The 20,292-nt window shown below is 40.2% G+C and overlaps 1 protein-coding gene across 2 annotated transcripts; it reads left to right on the forward strand.

Annotated features, from left to right (window-relative positions):
• Nucleotides 1–6,559: 6,559 nt before the first annotated feature.
• Nucleotides 6,560–18,192, forward strand: LOC110063122 (putative E3 ubiquitin-protein ligase UBR7). 2 transcript variants are annotated; one of them, XM_089291012.1, is made up of 11 exons: nt 6,560–6,793; nt 7,736–7,869; nt 8,394–8,454; nt 8,731–8,826; nt 9,465–9,518; nt 10,389–10,491; nt 10,846–11,039; nt 16,303–16,548; nt 17,090–17,255; nt 17,413–17,474; nt 17,826–18,192. In XM_089291012.1, the coding sequence occupies exons 1-11, from the start codon at nt 6,665–6,667 to the stop codon at nt 17,925–17,927; spliced, it is 1,347 nt and encodes a 448-aa protein (XP_089147138.1). In that variant the 5' UTR covers nt 6,560–6,664; the 3' UTR covers nt 17,928–18,192. The 2 variants fall into 2 exon arrangements, with proteins under 2 accessions (XP_089147138.1, XP_089147139.1); XM_089291013.1 differs by having other exon boundaries at nt 10,849–11,039.
• The last annotated feature ends 2,100 nt before the right edge of the window (nt 18,193–20,292 follow it).

Genomic DNA, 20,292 nt, shown 5'->3' on the forward strand with positions numbered 1-20,292 from the left:
TACAACACAGCAAGCAACATGTACCTGATATTCAGTGTGCGTTTGGCGGAGCCCGTAACCTTTCCTTTCAAAGTTGAAACAGAATTCAGGAATAGTGCGATGAAGGGTTAGTTAGACATAGTTAGCTTAGAAGACATGCTTTAAAGTCAAACCATAGCAGCCAGCAGGACTAACACATAAGGGCAAATCGAGTTTAGTGTGTTTCGTGTATAAAGCAAGTGATTACAGCGAGCCCACTCAAGTGGGATATTGACTACATGTGTCAAAAAACTGACAAGACTGCGACAGCATGATCGACACCACTGATCGTTAAAGTGTACCTAACCCCAAAAATTTTTTTTCGCTAAAACGAATCTACTTGTTATTTGAAATAGTTCTGCGAAAAAATTCCGTTAAATCCTCGATTTTCTGTGCCCCGGCGAAATCTCGAAAATAGCTCCAAAACAGCGCCATTTTGTTTCACGACCGAGTTTGAGGAGAATGGGTCCAGCGGCTCTTGTGACGTCTACCCAGGAAGGTTGGATATCTCGCGTCCTCTCATTTCCTTCGGGATGGTGCAATACACATTCGAAAAGTGCGCTGAAACGCCTTCCAGAGGTGCTATCGGTTGTTGCAGCAATATTCCAGATTCAAAGAAAGATATGCTGTACAATTTACTGGCGATGATCGGCTAATGGTGCAATAAAGACGTAAACTATGGCTGATTTTGTCGAACCGAAACAAGCGAACTGAATCTGTGAGAACCATTGAAGAACTCTCAGTAGAATTTGTTCCGCAGACTTTCGAACGCTATTTTCATAAATTTTCTGCTTAGAGCTAACCAGCGATTTGTACAAATACTATTGACAACCTATATCTTCCAATCCCGCAGTATTTATAGCGGAGCTCCGGCGGCCCGAAGGGCCCCCAAGCGGAGCCCCATTCTCATATAGGAAAGAAAAGGAAACCCATGAGTTGATTTTCTCGTGGTTATCATGGCTAGCGGTATTGCTTGTGGGCGCGTACGCACGACGGCGACGACGACGACGGAGTCGCGCAACATGGTGGCCATACTCCAAATAATAGGTTGACAGAGACATGCAGCCTTGGTTTACCGTGTATTTCTTTGATATTGGACATCCATGTTATGATCAATTGACACCTGTCAAAACAAGATATCCGCTGACCAGTATCACGTGACATATCGTGGGCTCAAGTTTACAGCTCATCGCGGTCGCGTGTGTTTTTGAAGTTGACCGCTGACAAAGTGCTGGTTTTGGATTGGATCGCGGGCTCATCCCAGGTTAACTTGTTGAAAACAGGGCGGGATTGTTCGGAAGCCGGTTAACGCTAACCCAGGATTAACAGTTAACCGAATTATAACTTTTTCGTCTATACAAATGCTTTTTACTGCTTTGTCTTGTGTATATAGTCATCGTTAAAACTCCAAAGAGAAGGCCAAACAATATACAGAAAACCTCACGGCAAAGTTACAAAACTTAAATCAAAATTCTACCATTTCCTGGGTTATTTGGCGCTGAACAACCCGGCCCAGGAGCTACGCTTTAGGCTGGCCTAAATCTATATATTAACATAACCGGCAAAGTTGTGTGATCTGATCATGATAAAGAAGCGTTATACTGATATGTAAATAGATCGCAACTGTACGCCGCTAACCAACACTTATTTCTGTTTCGATTTAGATGAAAGTCGAAGATCAATCCTTTAGAATTACATGATAACAAAATTTTTAGACTCACAGAGTTTTTCGAAGGTTTGGAAATCAGCAGTGCGACAAAGATTCTGTGCAACAGCGTAAAAAATATGACCGCGTAACATTATCTCCGGACCGCTTAGGAAACACATCCTTTTCGCTTATCCGACGAATTTCACTGCAAACTTTAAGAACAATTTACATTGGTTATTTGGAGTTACGAGTTAAAACGTGTGACAATGTGAAATCGGTAATTGTATGAAATGTTTCCTTCCACCTTGCTTCCCGCAGCTTCAAAAATACAGGTCCAAACAATACGATTTTCAATCGATCGAAGCCAATGTTTTGGAGGTCATCAAGTCTCCAAAACTGCAACACGTACGTCGCTCTTATAAACATGAAGCATTCAATTGAAAGTAAAACACAAACTGGATTTAACAGAACAGTCACACCTTGACAAAATACATTCTCGCTACGGACAAATGTAAACGGGCTATAAATACGCGTGGGAATCTTGTGTTTAGTTGACGAAATTACCATCCAAAGCAGTCCTCGAGTTTTCTTTCCTACTTTTCGTTTGCCTGCTCCTCCATTTCGTATCTAGCTTTCCATTCCTAATGTACAAGCAGCTCGTCCACAAAGAAGTCTTCCCCTTCGTCGCTTGAAATATTGTAAATTGCTCTCAAAGCTCTAAGCAGTGAGTTCACAGTTGTCGCACGTGCTCGATCGAAGTTTATTTCGGAATCTTCCGAATCGAAACTTAACTCTGACTCCAGTGACGAAAAAGGAATGATTCTGAGACAAAACTTGGACGTTTTAGTGCCAAAATACATCGGAACGATCAGTTTTGGGTTCCATTTTCTCGAGCAAATACAGAGGGTTGACTGAGGCGCTATTGTGTTTGGTTCCTGGGTAGACGTCATCAGGTACCGCCGCCCCAGACTCCCTAAAACGCGGTCGTGAAACAATTCAAGCGCGACTTTGAAAGGGCATAGAAAGTCGAGGATTCAACCAAATTCAAAAATTTCTTCGCCCAAATGCTTCAAATAAAGTCTAGATTCGTTTTAGCGAAAAAAAAATTTTTGGGGTTAGTGCACTTTAATGTTTAAACGAAACGAGAAAACGAACAAGTACGAATTGGAAACATTTCACCACAACTTGCCGGTAAGGGAATCTACATCTGCTTTGAATGATGATTGTGTCAACAGAACACTGGTTGTTCGAAAATGTTCTGTTTTCGGGTTGCGTAATATTTCGTCTTAGAAAACGCGGTTAAAAATAAATTATAATTGATGAGATAAAGCATAAGTATAGAAGCGCTATTTGAGAGTTCTTAATCAGGACATGTGTCTAGCTAGACAAATAGTGTTTCAATTTGCGTTCAGAGAAATTAGTTCTGAGGACATTTCAGTTTTTCGCATGCTCTTTCTCATTTGCGTCTGAACCATTATAACTGAAGTAAATGATGACAACTATGTATTTATATCAAACTACGGAGCGCATTATGAAACTGAGCCTGTTGAGTGAACTTCAATTGTAGAATTATTGTAGACCATGTAGCGCCGGGACTCACGTGCAAGGATTCTGCGCATGCTCCCCAAAGCAGCTTTTTACATCTTGGATATGAGTGTATTTTCTTGCCCACTATGTTTTCTTTGTAAAAAGGTAGTCAGTTTTATAACATAGAGGGCAAAATCACTGAATTCTCATTAATATCAGAGCTAGACCATGTTTTATTACGTTAATGCTTGAACAAGTACTGTGGGAACATCACCAAGTCTTATGACTGATTGGTTTATTTTAATTATTGGCCCTCTCAGTAATAATACAGCGTATCTTTAATCCACAGCTGCCCTCTCGAAGGCAATGGTCTGCATACTCCGATATACACGCCCAGTGCAAGACTTAGTTTTAAGTTAAATTTTTGAACATAAACCTACAATACGTGTTCACTAGTAGGCAAATGGATGTAAACCATTATTTTCTTGACGTGAGTTACTGTATAATGTATGTCAAAACAATTCTTATATGAGCTTTTAACTTTGATATTTATGATATCCAGAGTAATTTAGGTTGACTGAGGCAAAGTGTTATCAGCCGAAGCCAAAATGATTTTTGTTCGGTGAATTATCGAAAACAGCTGGCAACCTCTGTTCTGATTGTTAGAAGTAAGAAATATCTAGGATGTTTCAGTTAACATCTTTTAACATTAGATGGTTTAAGTAAGTCTCACATTTATCATTTTCAGTTCATGTGACTGCCATTGAAGAATTCGTCATTTGTAAAATACTTTTTATCCTGGTACACTGGTGGTACAGTGGACCCAAAAATCGTAACTCAAAAATCACTAACAACAATTCAATGCAAGGAAAACCGCAACTATCGGTGGTCTCACGATACCCATAGAAAATGACGCGTTGTAGTTCAATTGATCAAAGGAAAAATGATGAAGGTAAAAACTCAGTCACCCATTCAAATGGTTTAAAAATGACAGGTGCGCGCTGAACGAAGAAATCTGAAGCTTGCATTCATCGAGTGTCAATGATGTCGCAGATTACAAATATATAGGGCATATTTAGGCAGACTAATATGGGTTAGTTAGTCTATATTCATAAAAATATATATTTTCAGTTCTGTTTTGAAGAGTGTATTATGAAGTATCCAATGTATATGGCAGCGGATCACCAGCTACCAGCTTGCTTTCCATAAAGAGGCCAACCCAATGATAATCGCAATATTAACTGAAAAATTAAAATTTTTGTTACGAAGTCGGGAATATTAATTTTTTTCTTTTAGTTCAGTCGGCAAACACCAATGCCGTGGATTCGTTTTACCAACACATTCACGGGGCTTCAGGGATTAAAGGACAAACACGTTAATGTATCCCTGAAACACTCTCGCTCAAGTTTTAAATTGGTCGCAATCCCTATTTTCAAATGAGAAGTTTACTTTTTTAACTCTTTACTTCCTACGCAAGATATAGAGTTCCCGACGGCAATGAAAAAAAAACATTTTCAGTTCACCGGTCACATTAAAAAAAGACTGAAAATAAAAGATTTACCAGTTCACGTACCTGATATACTCTTAGCAATTTTGCAGGTAATAACTTGGAAGCTGCTCAATCTTGTTTGAGTGAGCACGGAATAAATTGCCAGTCCTTGCCGGATAGTAAACTGAATATAGCAATGAAAACAGTAGACTTCAGTACAATTAACACAAGAAGCTATTTGAACCTGTTTCCGATGTACGAGATTTTAACTTCGCCTGAAAGATAAGGGAACAAAACAACAGAAATTGCACCGAGATTGAGTATGAGTAAGTAATTTTCGTTGTATTCCTCATCGCCCCGGGGTTAAGTTTTATTTTTAATATATCAGGAATGGCTGGACTCATTTGTTCTGAATGACATAAAAGGAAATGCTCGGTGAATTCTTTGTTCAAAACAGCTTGATGTTCCCTTTTTGTCTCTATTCGTTGATTAATACGTGTTCAATACATTTCACCGGTTGAGACTAGTAATTTCTATCATTTGCAAATCTCCATTGAAAACATTTTGACGTAATTAATTTGGGTGCACCTTGGATTTAAACAATACCTCTTGAACTTCAAAATAAGTACTCCAGAGAAGGATTAAAAGAAATTCCCTCATTCGTATTCACACGTCAGGTGTATGTAAATATTTTAAATTAGCACACGTAATCAGTTGGATATCAAACTGGCTTACTGATTCAGTAAGTGAGCAAATATCAGTGTTTACAACTAGTTTAACAATTAATAACTTACAAAAATCATTCAAATTCTAATCCTCAGATGATGGGTTTCTAGTGATCTCGGTCACCAGTCATTAGAGATTTGGATAACTTTTTACTGCGGAAATAAAACAATAATGGGCAATACATCCCGAAAAACAGAAAAACGAGCCAAAGAATATAACTCAGCTCAGCTGGGCAGAGTTTGATACGAAAGATTTAATTGAAAAATGCTCGTAAATGTGCAACAAAAGCGACTGAATGAAGAAAAGGAAAGATTCTAAACCGAGACAAGTTCGTTAGGGAATTCAAAATAGATTTACGGTGAAAAAGCTCAGCGATAAAGTGCAGTTTGTTACCTTACATTTACTTTACGGTGAACTTTTAAATCAATTCTGAGCAACAAAATTGTAGTTTATCCATGATGCCAACCGCGTTTAATAACAAGTTCTGAGTCTCGATTCCGCGATTTGAATTCCACAAGGCGCACATAGTTTTCAGCAAAGCTTTTCTTTTGAATCTTCCAATATGCCCCTCTCGTTTGTCGCAATTTTCAAGAATATAGACAAGAGGAGATTCAAGTTGTGGTAGTAATGAGGTCAGTAGTATTTCGGAAGAAAACTCTGTGTCGCTTGTTTTCCTGACATGTTCGTTGAACTCAAAAAGTGAACAAGGCGAGAAAAAGTTCCCGCCCGGGGAGCAAGTTAAGGGTGAACATTACAGTAAAATTGCACCCATCACTATTTCCTGTAACATTTTGTAATCAATTTTGATACTAACCATAAAATAGTGAAAAGAACCCCTATAATAATATTAAGAAGTATCAAGATCCTGTTTTGTGGGCGTGGCTTGAATTTTTTTTTTCCACTCCTAATAAGAGCGACCAATTCTAAAACAACACATCATCTCATGTCATATTTTTTCGGTTCAATACAAAAGGTACTGCAAAAGCTCTCACTGTGGACTGAGGCTGAACACCCTACGACGAGCGCCCTGTCCTTTTCATATGGGAGTCCAAAGATTGCTCTCTAAACGTACCCAGACTGCTCCAAAGATCTGCGAGTCCGGTCAAGAAAGCCTGGTAACGATTATTTTTGTAAACATGTGACGTAACATGTGACCTGCAATCGAATCCAAGTTTCGCGCCATTTTGTTCTTAGCGTTTTGTGTGTGTGAATTTTTCTCGTGTTTTTTGAGAAAGAACCAACAAACAGCTGAAAAGATGGAAGCTGGAGTCCTTGAAGACGAAGTGGTATCTATGGTTGATGTTTTGCATGAGGATAACGAACTAGAGGAGGAGGCGAGAGCTGTTTTGGGCGACAGCGACGATCAACATTGTACTTACCTCACCGTAAGTTCATTTAAACTAAGCTTACACTGTTTTTAGCTCATTTTAGGGTAGATCTTACGCTTCATTTAAGACCTATTATTGAAATGATTCAAGACAATTTTCAATCTATTCACTGTCAACCAAACTGAGCCTAATTTATTTAAAAATTCAATTTCTAAAACTGGAAGTTTATCAGTGCAAGGATTATGGCCATCGTGACATGAACTTATCAGGGGTGGACCATTGGACTTTTGAGACGGGGTGGGTGAATTTGAGAAATATATTGGAAGTATACACGTACCAGAAAAAAACACATACACATGACCACTGCCAAGAAAACTTTCATGCATGTTTGGTGAGCCGAAAAATGAGTATTTTAAATGGAGAAAAAAAATTGTAATGCACACGCAAGTCCTGCAAATGCCAATAACAAATTACCCACCCCATCCCCCACCCTCAAAACTCAAATGGTCCACCCCCTAGGCAGCGCTCTTAAAAAATGTTTGTTTTTGCACTAAAATGCATCAAACGATCCGTGTCCACAATACTATTATTGTGTCATGTCCCAGTCCATGTATCAAAAAACACTTGATATGTTTGCTAAAACACTACAACTATCATTTTCACATGTGCTGTGCAGTCAGTGTTTTCAAAAGCCTCTGTTTTTGCTGTCCACTCTTCCATTTTCAAATGTCTCCACTCAGGACTGCATTTTCAACTGTGTGCATGTCTGAAGAAAACTATGAGTGTCTTCAATCGCAAAAGTGTGGATGATAGGCATGAACAAATTTAAAAAAAAGTATGCATTTTCAAACATGCTGGTGTGGACAGCGCTGAAGAAGTTATTCTTTTTCATTTATCAAGTTTCTTAACACTGATAAATGTGCTATTAAAATGCCGTTCATGCAAAACATCAATTAAAGAAGAGAAGAAGAATCACGTATCTGTATATCTAATTTGCAGGGTTATGTAAAGCGCCAGGCACTTTATGCGTGTGGCACGTGTTCACCAACAGATGCGGAGCCAGCTGGGGTATGTTTAGCTTGTACCCTGACTTGCCATGAAGGACATGTGCTCTATGAGCTGTACACTAAAAGGTGACTACTACGCTAGGGGTTTTAAGTGGTTAAAATTGTCCTCTCTTCTCAGTAAACATCCAGGTTGACATGAAAATATCACAAAGTAGTAGCTGGATTTATACCCAAAAGAATTTCTGGCCCAGGCACTGCTGTAAATCATGAACACTCTCACAAAAGCATCTCTAGCACAGGGAATGTGGAGATGCTCGAAGGAAGGGTGCATAGAAGAGTGTTAAAAAGACTTCTTAGACACTCTCACCAATAGCAATACAAGCCGGTCATGCCATTTTCATGTGCCTTACAGACCATGGGAATTCCAGCACCTGCAGTGTACTATACATGCACAAAACTGCATGCAATATATCTCACTCATTGTTATGCGTGACAGCTCCAGTTAATTCCTTTGTAGCAAGCTTTGGCATCACTTGTGCAGGTAGACTAATAAGGACCATCACTATTCTTGATGCCCTCTTATGTTGCCTTTGCAACAATCACCAGATATTATCATATATGTCATCTACAAGGCTTTTATTCTTTCTCAGAAATTTTCGTTGTGACTGTGGAAACAAGAAATTTGGTAATTCCAAGTGCAAGTTATACCCTGTAAGTTTTTGACACTCTTGTCTTTGACAAATTTTTTGGTCAATTGTTTAAAAAGGTATTTATTAATCAATGTATTGTCAGTGTCTATTTGTTTCTATTTCATTTCTTTTCAGACACTACTGTCCTTGTCAGTTTTAGAGTAAATCATATTTGTCTGTACGCTTACACATGCATGTTTATATCAACAAGTTTTTAAAGGAAGGGAATTCTTCCCATTATAACTCAGACATAGTACTACAATTTTTTGAACCAAGTTTTAACTTATTCTCATTGTAGCAAAAAGATGCAGGGAATACAATGAACAAGTATAATCAGAATTTCCGAGGAGTTTATTGTACTTGCCACAGACCATATCCTGATCTGGAAGATGAGGTGAAGCCTTTTCACTAATGTTGTAATAAAAGCTGTCATCTTTTATGGTTTAGACAGGGTCTCTTGTTAAAAGCAGGGGTTTCATTAATGTTTTCAGTGGGAGGGCAGCTGGTTTTCACAAGTGGGCTTAAAACTTTTTGAGTTGGACTGCTGTTTAAGAAGATCTCTCCTCTTCATGGTCTAAACAGCTAGGCAAAATTGTCCTCATGGCCGGTCAATTTGCTCCATTATCAGCCCTTATTGAAACCCCAGGCCTGAAAGGAATAATTTATCGTGTTCTCCTGTTGAAATAGCAGTTGTGGGAGTGATGTTAGTTTAGTTAGTTATTTCTCTTCACACCATGAGGCGCATAAGGCTGTTGGGAGTGATGTTAGAGGAGGATAAACCATGGATTATTTCTTTGTACTCTGATGGTACTTTACTAAAAAATAGAAGTAGGGGCTTAGTGGAAAAGGGGCACTATTTGAAATAGGTCTGTTTATTAACAAAAGCACTTTAGTTGGGCAGGGGGAGGGGGTGGCATTGTTGGAATGGTGGTGGTTGTTGGAAGGAGGGTGGTAAATCAAATCATTACATTAATTGGACACAACAATTTGATGTGTACTTTTACACATTAATATGTTTGATCTTATTTGCAGATTGAAGATGAAATGATTCAGTGTATTATTTGTGAGGACTGGTACCACTCAAGGGTAAGCTTGGGTTCCATCGTCGGGTCTTGACTTGGTCCACTACTTAGTACATACCCAGAGGAAGGGATGGGTTTTAAACAAAAAGCCTTTGGATGTAACATCACATGACACAACATAAGCAAAATGGTTTTTGGCTTCAAAGGGAGAGCTCTGATTTCATAGCGATTAGCATTTAGGGGGCCCTGCTAAACCGTATGTTTACCCACATCATGTGAGGGAATCCGCTGGCTACCAACTTAGCCAAATTACCTTTACCCTTATTAAATATCAGTTCTGAAAATTTGGTGGTACTTTGAAACAGTGTCCCTTAATTGCCAGTGTCTATTGTTGTCTCCTGTTTACTTGTTAAGATGTTTGATATGGAAGTTAAAGATTTAAAATGCACTGAGGTTAGACCAGCATCATAATTTGTTTGTTTTATTTGTGGCTAGTCTTGTTAATCAGACATTCAGTTTCCATAAAATGATAGCAACATAGGATGTGTATATTGTACCTGTTTAGTTTCTGTTTAATTTGAACATACAGGTGTACAATGCCTTTACATTGGTTAACTTTCCATTGTGAAGGAGAGCTTTGTTGAGCACTGAGCTTTGAGAACTCTTGCAGTGCGGATAACTCATATTGAGAGATAGTAACGAGTCTCCGGTGTCAACCTTTCATGTATATGCTGTAAGAATGCTACACATACATGTTTGTCAGTGTTCCAGATAAGTGAAGGGTCTCAGGTCAAAAACCTGACAAGATCAGCTACATGACCCAGCAAATTAATTGAAAATTTGTAATGATTCAGTGGTAGCACTGGGAGTTGACCCATTGGAATTCGTTATTGACACCCTACCTTGAAAACTTATGTGAACCCTGTGTTTTCAGCACTTGGGGAATCTGCCGCCACCTGGAGGTGACTTTCAAGAGATGATTTGTGATGATTGTATGACAAAATGTAGTTTCCTTCAAGCTTATCTTTCTCTGTCAGGTAAACAAAATCATGTCAGAAAAATATATATAAATGAATAAATATCTTAATTGACCACTCCCCAAAAGGGACTTTTAGAGCCAATGGAAACAAGCAGTGAAACAAGTAACATTAATGGACATAACATGGTTAAAATCCCAACTGGCAGGAGACAGACCAGCTGACATTGATACTGTGTAGAGAATTCAGATGTGTATCACTCATGGAAGGTTAAGGGTATATTTGTGTACACTTTAGGCTTAGCCCTGTCAATGTTTTTGTATTTTATTTACTGAACATTTTTTGAGAATGCATTACATGTTTTGCCATGTCTATAGGTGTTCTGTTCATTTTTTTTTTTTATGTCATGTATAGCAGTACCGCAGCAGCAGTCTTCAATATTTATTGGCCCTAGTCAACAAATTGTTTCTAAACAAGAGACAGAGGCCAAAATTAAAGTTGTTAAGCCAAGTGATTCAGATGAAGGCCACTCACAAGCAAGCCACAATGAAGATAGCACTAAGACTTGCAGTGCTAAAGAAACTGAACAACAGAAAGAATCAGAAGTGGTAGGTAGTTCCATCTCTTCAATTGCAGGCTCATAAGAGGAACCACTGCTATCTTGCAAGAGTGAATTTACAGTACTGTTTTCTCTGTCCATTATCTGAGAGGTGTGCAAATGATTTTATCATGATACTAATTTTGAGCAAAACAGAGCACATATAAATGATATAAAAGTAGTAAAACAGTCACAACAGTGGCTTTGAACTATTTGTCTCTGGTGGTCTCTCTCTCTCTCTTCCTGCTCCCTCTTCTCACTCTAGGAGGTGGAATGAAGACAGAGGTGAGCAGCTGTTAAACAAACAATTTGAGTTTTTGATAGCAGTTCCTGTAGCATAGTCTAAACGAGACCAAACGATGATAACACAACGGCTTAATAAAGCTCATAAAAGCCCACCATTAGTAGCCATAATACAACAACAACTCCATCCGGGATACATCTCATTCTACTGCGCAAGCCCGAACAGCCTATGACATCATAACATTGTTACATCTCCCTTCTTGAACAAACAAAACAAAGAAATGAAGGGACGGTAAGGTAGGCAATGGATGAAAGGACAAGTGATGAAACAAAACAAATCTAACACTGTTCACGGTTCAGAACTGTTCGAAAAGCCTTTACAGTGGATTCCTAGGTGGTGAAATCCCTGAGGTAAGCGGGTCTCCTAACAATCCTGCCACTTCTAGTAGAGACAGGAGTGGGAATACTTGGCGAAGCTGGCTGTAAATCTGGCTGCGAAACATCTGGTAACTGCAACGCTGAAGGTTCAGGGGGCACCTGGAGTGTCTCCTCAGTAGGTTTCCTGGTGGGGAGTAGAGTTTGAGCATTGACCTTCGATTCCCCTATGTCTCCGTCTGGCATCGCTTGAAAGTTCTCAGGAACTTTGTACAGATGTGAACAGTTTCGGCGGTAGAGCCTACCATCCTCTCTGCGGACTTGATGGGAGCGTGGAGCTTCCTGACTACTCACTTGCGCTTTAAACCACTTTGAATGACCTGGTAATGGTCAGACCTGCACCACATCGCCATCTTTTAATGGTTGCAACTCTTATGCACCTCTGTTGAAGGAGAGCGCTTGCTTGTTTTGTCTCTGTTGCAAGTTCAGGTGTGCATCGGGAATGACTTTTGGCTGAAGCAGGTGGCTAGCCATGGGTAGTGCGGTACGGGTTCTACACAAGAAGAGATGCTGTGCAGGGGTGCTGTCCATTCCTTCTGATGGTGTATTCCAGAAGTCCAGTAGAGACAAGTGTGGGTCATGGCTTGCATCAGCAGCTTTTTTCAAGATATTCTTTGCTGTTTTGACACTGTTCTCAGCCTTCCCGTTGGATTGAGGATACCGTGGAGACGTTTTAACGTGTTCAAACTGGTACTCGGCTGCAAACTTCTGAAACTCAGCACAGTCAAACTGTGGGTTGTTGTCTGTTGTGAGTTGGTTTGGAAGACCATATCTTGCCAGATGAGGTTTCAGCTTGTTAATGACCGCTCTGGCTGTCGTAGACGTCAGGATATCCAACTCGAAGAAATTAGAATAGCGGTCAGTTGTAATCAAGTACTGGGTGCCATTGAGCTTGAACAGGTCTGCCGAGATGCTCTGCCATGGTCGTGTAGGTATTTCGTGACATTTCAGAGGTTCTTTCTGCTGCTCTGGTTTGTAGCTGTTGCAAATGCTGCACCTTGAGATGAATTCTGTGATTTGCTTGTAGATGCCTGGCCAGTAGAAGGCTTCTTTGGCTCTCATGAGGCACCCCTGAATGCCCAGGTGACTGGCATGTACTTTATCCATCATGCATTGCCTGAGGCTAGATGGTACTACAATGTGCTCACCCTTGAACACAACACCATCCTGTATTGACAACTCTTTTCTGAAGGGAAAATAGACCTGCAACTGGGAGGGTACATCAGCCCTTCTCTCTGGCCAGCCTTGTGTGATAATAGGAGCTAATGCCTGGAGCTCTGCATCAACTTCAGTGGCACTTTTGATTTCCTGCAAGGTTAGTTTCCGAATGGGCACAGACTCTGCCATGTCTATATACTCAGTCTCAACTTCTGTTGGTGATCTTGTGTCGGCAACATTCCATACTTCCTGGGTGTCAACTGTGTCTTGTTTAACCAGGGGAAGGTAAGCTTGGCTAAGTGGATCAGCCATGTGCATCTCTGTACCCTTTCTGTGGGAAACCTCTAAATCAAATTTCTGTAGACGCAACAGCATTCTCTGCAATCGCTTTGGTGCACTCGCTTAACGCTAAAGACAATTGCTAATAGTTCATTTTCTATCTGAGCGTAGTTAGTCTCAGTACGCATCAGAGCCCTGGAGGCATACGCCACAGGGTGCCCATTCTGCATCAAGCACGCTCCAAGACAATTCACAGAGGCGTCGCACTGGAGTACAGTCTTCTTTTGGGGGTCGAAGAACTTGAGCGCAGGTGCCCGGGTTAGAACCTGCTTCACTTGATCTAGACACTGGCCATGAACCTCTTTATCCCAGACAAACTCATTGTCCTTCTTGACAAGCTCTCTCAGTGGTTTGGCCAAATCTGCTAGGTTGGGAGCAAACTTCTGCACGTAATTAATCATGCCTAGTACTCTCTGCACACCTTCCTTGTCCGTAGGAGGCAGCATTTCATTGATGGCTTTCAGCTTGTTTGGATCAGCCCGGAGACCCTCTGACGATATGATGTGGCCCATGTAGCTGACTTGCTTCTGTCTGAACTGTATCTTCTCTGAGTTGAGCTTGATGCCCCTCTGCTGACTCAGGTTTCGGTCATGATCTTTGAGTGCTTCCTCATCGGTGTCTCCTGCTCCGAACACCAGGATGTCATCTGCTATAGCATTCCGCCCTGGTAGGCCTTCAAGTGCAATATCAATCCTCCTCTGAAACTCCTCTGGAGCTGGGGATACACCAAACGACAAGTGAAGCCACCGAAAGCGTCCCCAGGGTGTTCCAAAGGTAGTAGCAAAGCTACTTGGCTCGTCCAGCTGTATGTGCTAGAACCCATTTTTTGCATCCAATACTGTGAACACACGGGCCTTTGATAACAGAGGCAGGACATCATCTATTGTAGGTAAGGGGTAATGATTTCCGTGTAAAGCTTCATTCAATGGTTTTGGGTCAATACACAGTCTAACTTTGCCATTTTTCTTTGTTGTGACCACAAGTGCTGAAATCCAGTTCGTAGGTGTATCAACCTTCTGAATCACTCCAATATTTGACAATCTGTCCAGTTCTTGTTTTAGAGGCTCTCTGAGGGCAATGGGGACTTTCCGTGTAGGTAGCTGGACTGGTTGGACATTCTTGTTTATCTCCAGGTGGAGTAGCCCTTCTAGTTTGCCTTCTCCAGTGAACACATCGGTGTACTGCGAAATGTAGTCTTCCACCTTGGGACCTTTCTCCTCCACACCACTTGACTCCACAGAAAGAATATTTTGGCTGTTGACTTGTTAGCAGCTGAAGGTGTTCGCTGGCCCTCAAGCCCAAAATGGATTTACAATCACCATGAACAAGATGAAACTCAATGCTGTATTTCTTATTGTTCTTGGGGTTGATGACTTTGAATCGCTTCTTGCCCAAGGGTTTGACCTCTGACTGGTTGTACATTACCAAGGTCACAGGGGTTTCTTCCAATTCACTCAAGCCGTTTTGGCCACAGAGCTTTAACACTGTCTCATCAGTCATGATGTTTACTGTTGATCCACTGTCTAACCGAAACTTTTCCTGGTTTCCATTGACCAGTAGAGTGGCAAAAACTTTGTTAGGGTGACGACTGGAGGCTAATGCATTAACCTGCTCTTTCACTTCAATCTCGGCCACATATTCATACTCCTCATCTTCGGATGTGTAATCCACAGACAGAACTTTCTTCTTAGATTCTTGGCAGGACACTGCAAAATTGTTTGGCTTGCCACAATTCTTGGAAGATGTTCCCCATGCAGGGCAGTTCTTCTTCGTGAAAGGATGGTGCCTGGAAGAAAACTTGCACTTGCGTTCTTGTGACTCGTTTTGGTTCTTCTCTGGAACCTTTGTCTTCTTTTTGTCAACTGTTTTTCTTTTGTCTTCCTTCACGAAACGGACATTCTCTTGATTCATCTCCTTTAGCTGCCTTGCTGATGTCTGCGAAGATCTGCAGATGTCTATACATTGTCCTAAAATGAGCTTGCTTGTCTGCAGGAGCTTCTTACGAGCAGAATTGTCATTGATGCCCACCACCATTCTATCACGAATAAGTGAGTCTGTTAATGACCCATAGTCGCATTTCTTCGCTAATTTTCATAATGCGGTGACATAAGCATCAACTGATTCATTTGACTCTTGGTCCCGACGGTTGAACACATACCTTTCATAGGTCTCATTGCACTCCCCAGTGCAGTATTGTTTCATCTTTTCTAAGATCACTTCTGGGTCTTTTCTTTGGTCTTCGTTCTCAAACTCCATAGCATCAATTACGTCTAATGCATCAGAACCGATGCACGTAAGTAACGTGGCTGCCTGTCATTCATTATTTCTGCCCAGGTTTTCGGGGTCTTTTAGCTGAGCTGCGATTTCATAATTTGACCACGCTTGACAGAATCGTTGACATTTGACAGGAAGATTTCCACCGCTTAAATCCATCCTTTCTGGAAGTGGTATATTCACAGGAACAGTTATCATCGAGGGTTGTGAACCCGAAGTACCACCACCTTCTTCACTCGTGGTAGGCATAATACTTGTACAGAGATATCAACAGGAGAGTTCACAGAAAATACTTCAAAAAACTCACCAAGTTGGCTTCCGGCCAGGCCACAAGCGGCAGTACTATGTGTGTTTCACTTCTGACACCATGTAGCATAGTCTAAATGAGACCAAAGGATGATAACACAATGGTTTCAATAAAGCTCATAAAAGCCTGCCATTACTAGCCGCAATACAACAACAACGATATCCAGGATACATCTCATTCTACTGCGCAAGCCCGAACAGCCTATGACATCATAACATCGTTACAGTTCCCCCTCATCAGCCCTGTAGGGGAAGAACAAATCACACTTACACTGTGTTTTATGGTTTATGCTGTTGTAGTTCAACATCTGTTGCTTTTGCTGTTGATATTATTAGAAAACCTATTCCCCTTTGTGGTGAAGCATTTTGTTTACCTAAAGTGCATGTCCTGTCCACTTAAGTTTGTGACAAAAATAAAAGAGATCAGGTAGTTAAAATCACTTTGTAATGATGTTCCAATAGGCAAAAAGGAGAGGGGTACTTTCTTATTGTTCAAACTTTTTATTTCTTGATTGTAGGATTTGAATAATGTTGCACATTCTGATTTACAAGAGCCTACTTCTTCTGACCAATCAGAATCAGTTAAATCAACCAATAAAGAGGAACAAGTTACTGAAAAAATCAGTAATGGAGTGAAATATGAAAACAGTCCTTCAGACTGCAAGTTTGTTCAGCTTCAAGCAAGTGTGATGACAGTTGATAATAAAGCATCCTACTGGCACACTGGGTGGCGGTCAAACTTGTGCAAGTGTGACAAGTGTATGGTAAGGTGTACACCAAGATTATTTTGAAAGGTTGTTAACAAATCCAGTGTCTTGTTGACATAGGTAAATTTTGTGAAACTACTTGTAGATTACTCAAACTTTTAAGTTCTTTTTAAAAACCAACCAAGTGTTTTTATTGGTACCTATTCAATAAGCATAAGGCAAAGACTTTTGTTCATTAAATAAGAAAATTGCAGCTGCAATAAACAACTAATGTACAGAAAATTGGTGAATTTCTTTCAAAATTATTAGACATCAAAAACAGGAAAGGAGCTTGTTCTTCTCTCCCAAAATGACAATAACTGAAGAGAGGGATGGATCACAAGCCTAACAAATAGCTCACAATAGCACTCTCATACTGAAATAATTACAAGATTTTGCTGTTAGCAATTTGTAATTCATGCATAAAGGATGAGCTATCAAGGCAACATGAAACAAACTTTACAAAACAAGCAATGGACAGTCTCATCACAAGTGGCAATGTTTTGTGTGATGTAAGTGTGTTACAAAGTAAGACTGGTTTGTTTTGTTTTGACTGCAGTCCCTGTACAAGTCCCTGGATGTGTTGTATCTGATGGATGAATCAGACACAATGCTTGCGTATGAACAGAGGGGTAGAGAGAAGAGACCCAGTGTATCAGCATATGAGAGTGGCATGCAGGCACTTCAGAACATGGACCGCATTCCACAAGTGGAAGTCATGCACGGTAAGCCTATTGGAGATTTTCTAACTTCTTGTTATCACTTTGTCCTTACTAGAGCTTGGAGAAATTAAGTCATGAATTGGCTTAATTAAATCATTTGTTGTGGGAAACAAGTGTTATATGTGAACAAAATATCTTTTAGCCTTGTGTTTATTTACAGAATACAATGACATGAAGAGTGAACTGACAGAGTATCTTAGAGAGTTTGTGGTTCAAGGAAAGGTAGGAATATTTGTTGTCAGATTTGAATTGAACACTCTAACAAACGTCTTGTGAATAATGTGTCTTTTAGAAATGTTCAGATACATGTAAGAGCGGGTCCTAACTTAGGACTGTTAGTGATGATTGACTTTCGACAGCCCAACTAGAAATAAGAATGTTTTCAATTTTGGAAATCCATGTCTTACTTGGAAAGAAAGTTGAAGGACATTAAAGTTATGAGAAGAGAGAGCATCTCAACATCCTTTGTATATTTTTCATCTAAAACGTGAAAATTTAGTTCATCTTTGAATAAAAATAAGTTGACCAATATTTCAAACAGTAACTCCATTAACGGTTGTTATTTGTTGTCAGGTGGTGCAAGAGGAGGACATACGGAACTTTTTTGACTCACTTCAATCCCGTAAGAGGCAGAGAGTTGGCAGTGAACACTCTGTGCAATACCAGTGCCGCTAGTGAAACAGCACATTAAACTGTATCACCCTGAGAAATAGTCCAAGTAATGAAAGATAATCGTAGTGTGTGGTACCATCTCATTGAACTCGGATAAGCAAGGTTAAGTCAAGAGGAAGCTATGGACAAAGTAAAGTAGAAATATTGTGTCCTTGAACCAAGGTTAACCCTTAATTATAGTTTATGGTTCGTTCTAAGGAGGACATATACTTATTAAATTAAATTCTCTGTCTTCTGTGATCTTGAATAAAAAGTTATTCCAAGCTTGTTTTGAGGCAGCAGATATAATTGCATTGCTAATTTGAGGTTTGAGGAGCGAATTACATTTCATCAGCAGGTATATTTGGATCAGGTAGCAGCTTTTTTAAGGTCTCACATGAATGGCTTGATACCCCTTGAGAGAACAATAGAACAAACAACAGAAACATTGCTCCAAGCCCTAAAATAATAACAGCTGCAGCTACAATAATAAAACAATAGCAGCTTAAGAGAGTTGCTACACTTCTGGTATATTTTCAGGTTGCATGTTGCAGGTTGAAAAATCGACTGCACCCTGCAGAATATACCTGCCGCATTTCATTCTTTCCTTTTCCCAGCCCCACCCCTGATGATTTTGTGGTCTGGGCACAAAGCCAAGGAAACTGGGGTCAATGAAGAGTCAAGTTTTTGAAACAAAACTGCACTTATAGGGGAATCATTGTTTACAATATTTGCCTCATTAGCATAAGCAATTCAGTTTCTGATGGAGCTACAAATAAATCAGTTTTGAATATTAACAATCCATAGTACGATTTACTCCACCAATGAATATGAGCCTGATGTATTGAATACCTTTTGTGCAACACGGATTTAAAAACTCTAAATTTTACAATGTATGAGCTAATTAGCGCTCATTTTGCCACCCAGAAATTTTTCAGTTTTTGAAAGGCAATGGCTCCTTGAATATTACACCCAAAGAGCTAAAAATTTCACCAGTTTTCGCCAGCAAGATTTTGACTCTTTCTCAACCTCATTAATAATTCATCAAGTTTGAACAAAGGAAATGTGTTTGGATATCATATCTGATCTTAATTAGCATAGATTTTTATGATTTACGGTGGAACCTCGCCATACGACCACCCCGTTAAAGCGACCACCCCTTTATTAAGACTAACGACCACCCTTTGGAGTGCTCAGTCCTTATTTTCTTTATAAAATGACCCCGTTAACACGACCGGTTAAACTGACTGGTGAGGAAGCTGAGTGAAGACAGGCACAATCCGACAAATAACGGCTCTTCCAGACATTTCACACGAGGCCATATCCTGTAGAGTAACTGAAAGACGTCATTGTTTTTTCGCATTACATGCACTCTGTTTAGTTCAGTTGCAATGAATTGCTGTTGTAAGGTTGAAGAATAATTCTAAAAAGGTTGGTTTATAGTCGAATTAAAGGTATTCATGTGCAGTACATGTTTAAAGCGTGTTGCATCATGATGTGACCCTACCTCGACCAATTTTCCATGGCCCGAAGGTTCTACTGTAATTTTGTTTCTTCGTCTTCTCGTTATTTTTAGTTTCGACTAAGAAGATATATCAAGCACCCAAGACAATATTTGACCACATTTCCAAACGAAGTTTCCTCGAAATTCGTCAAAAATACTCCGCTACACATCGTATTTTCAACTCACTTCTCGGTGTTTGGAAATTTGGTCAAACACGGTCTTTCGTGTTTGATATATTACCTAGCCCACGATTTTTTTTTCTTTCTTTCAATTTTCTGTGTTTTGAACGAAAACAAGACCTTGAAAGCTTGTAAATTTGGAAACGCGCACTGCAAGTTGTGTACGTAAGGACAGTCACGTGACAAGCAAACTTTTAGCTAAATGAGTCCCAAATTTTCTAAGCTATGGGGCTCCGCTCGGAGCTCCGCAATCAAATACCCTCCTGAGCAGCGAGAAGACGAGTGCTTGATGATTACCACCAATCGGAAACCAATCGTAACTCAACAATGGTTAATATAGTCCCCCTCATGTGACCAGTGTAATGTCCTGGGGAATTCCCATACAGAAAGGGCGGGGGGTGCTCGTCATACCTTTTAGGGCTTAAAAAAGCTGGTTTGGTACCTCTTCAGGTGTTCAGCCTCGAAAGGTCCACAGCGGAGCTTTGGCGATACCTTTTAGGGTATTGAGCCCAAAACAGGCAATGTCATTTAATGTGATGTTTAACAATTGGTACCTCATAGGGGTGAAAGACATTTCAAGCCACGCCCACAAAACAGGATGTTGGTACCTTTTAGGGGTTCTTTTCAAAATTTCCGACGAGCACTCCCGTCCTTTTGTGTGGGAGTTCCCTCCGGGTGTAATACACGTGATGTAGGCTGACAGGTC

The sequence above is a fragment of the Orbicella faveolata genome, unplaced genomic scaffold, assembly GCF_042242905.1.
Source record: "Orbicella faveolata isolate gen_17 unplaced genomic scaffold, um_ofav_v1 contig_24, whole genome shotgun sequence".
NCBI lineage: Eukaryota > Metazoa > Cnidaria > Anthozoa > Scleractinia > Merulinidae > Orbicella > Orbicella faveolata.

Bases quoted from the DNA above. Each gene is read 5' to 3' on its own strand.
- LOC110063122 (XM_089291012.1), top strand. From the start codon at position 6,665: ATGGAAGCTGGAGTCCTTGAAGACGAAGTGGTATCTATGGTTGATGTT. The intron at 11,040-16,302 runs GTAGGTAGTTCC...TCTTGATTGTAG, and splicing joins AACAGAAAGAATCAGAAGTG to GATTTGAATAATGTTGCACA. The intron at 17,475-17,825 runs GTAGGAATATTT...ATTTGTTGTCAG, and splicing joins AGTTTGTGGTTCAAGGAAAG to GTGGTGCAAGAGGAGGACAT.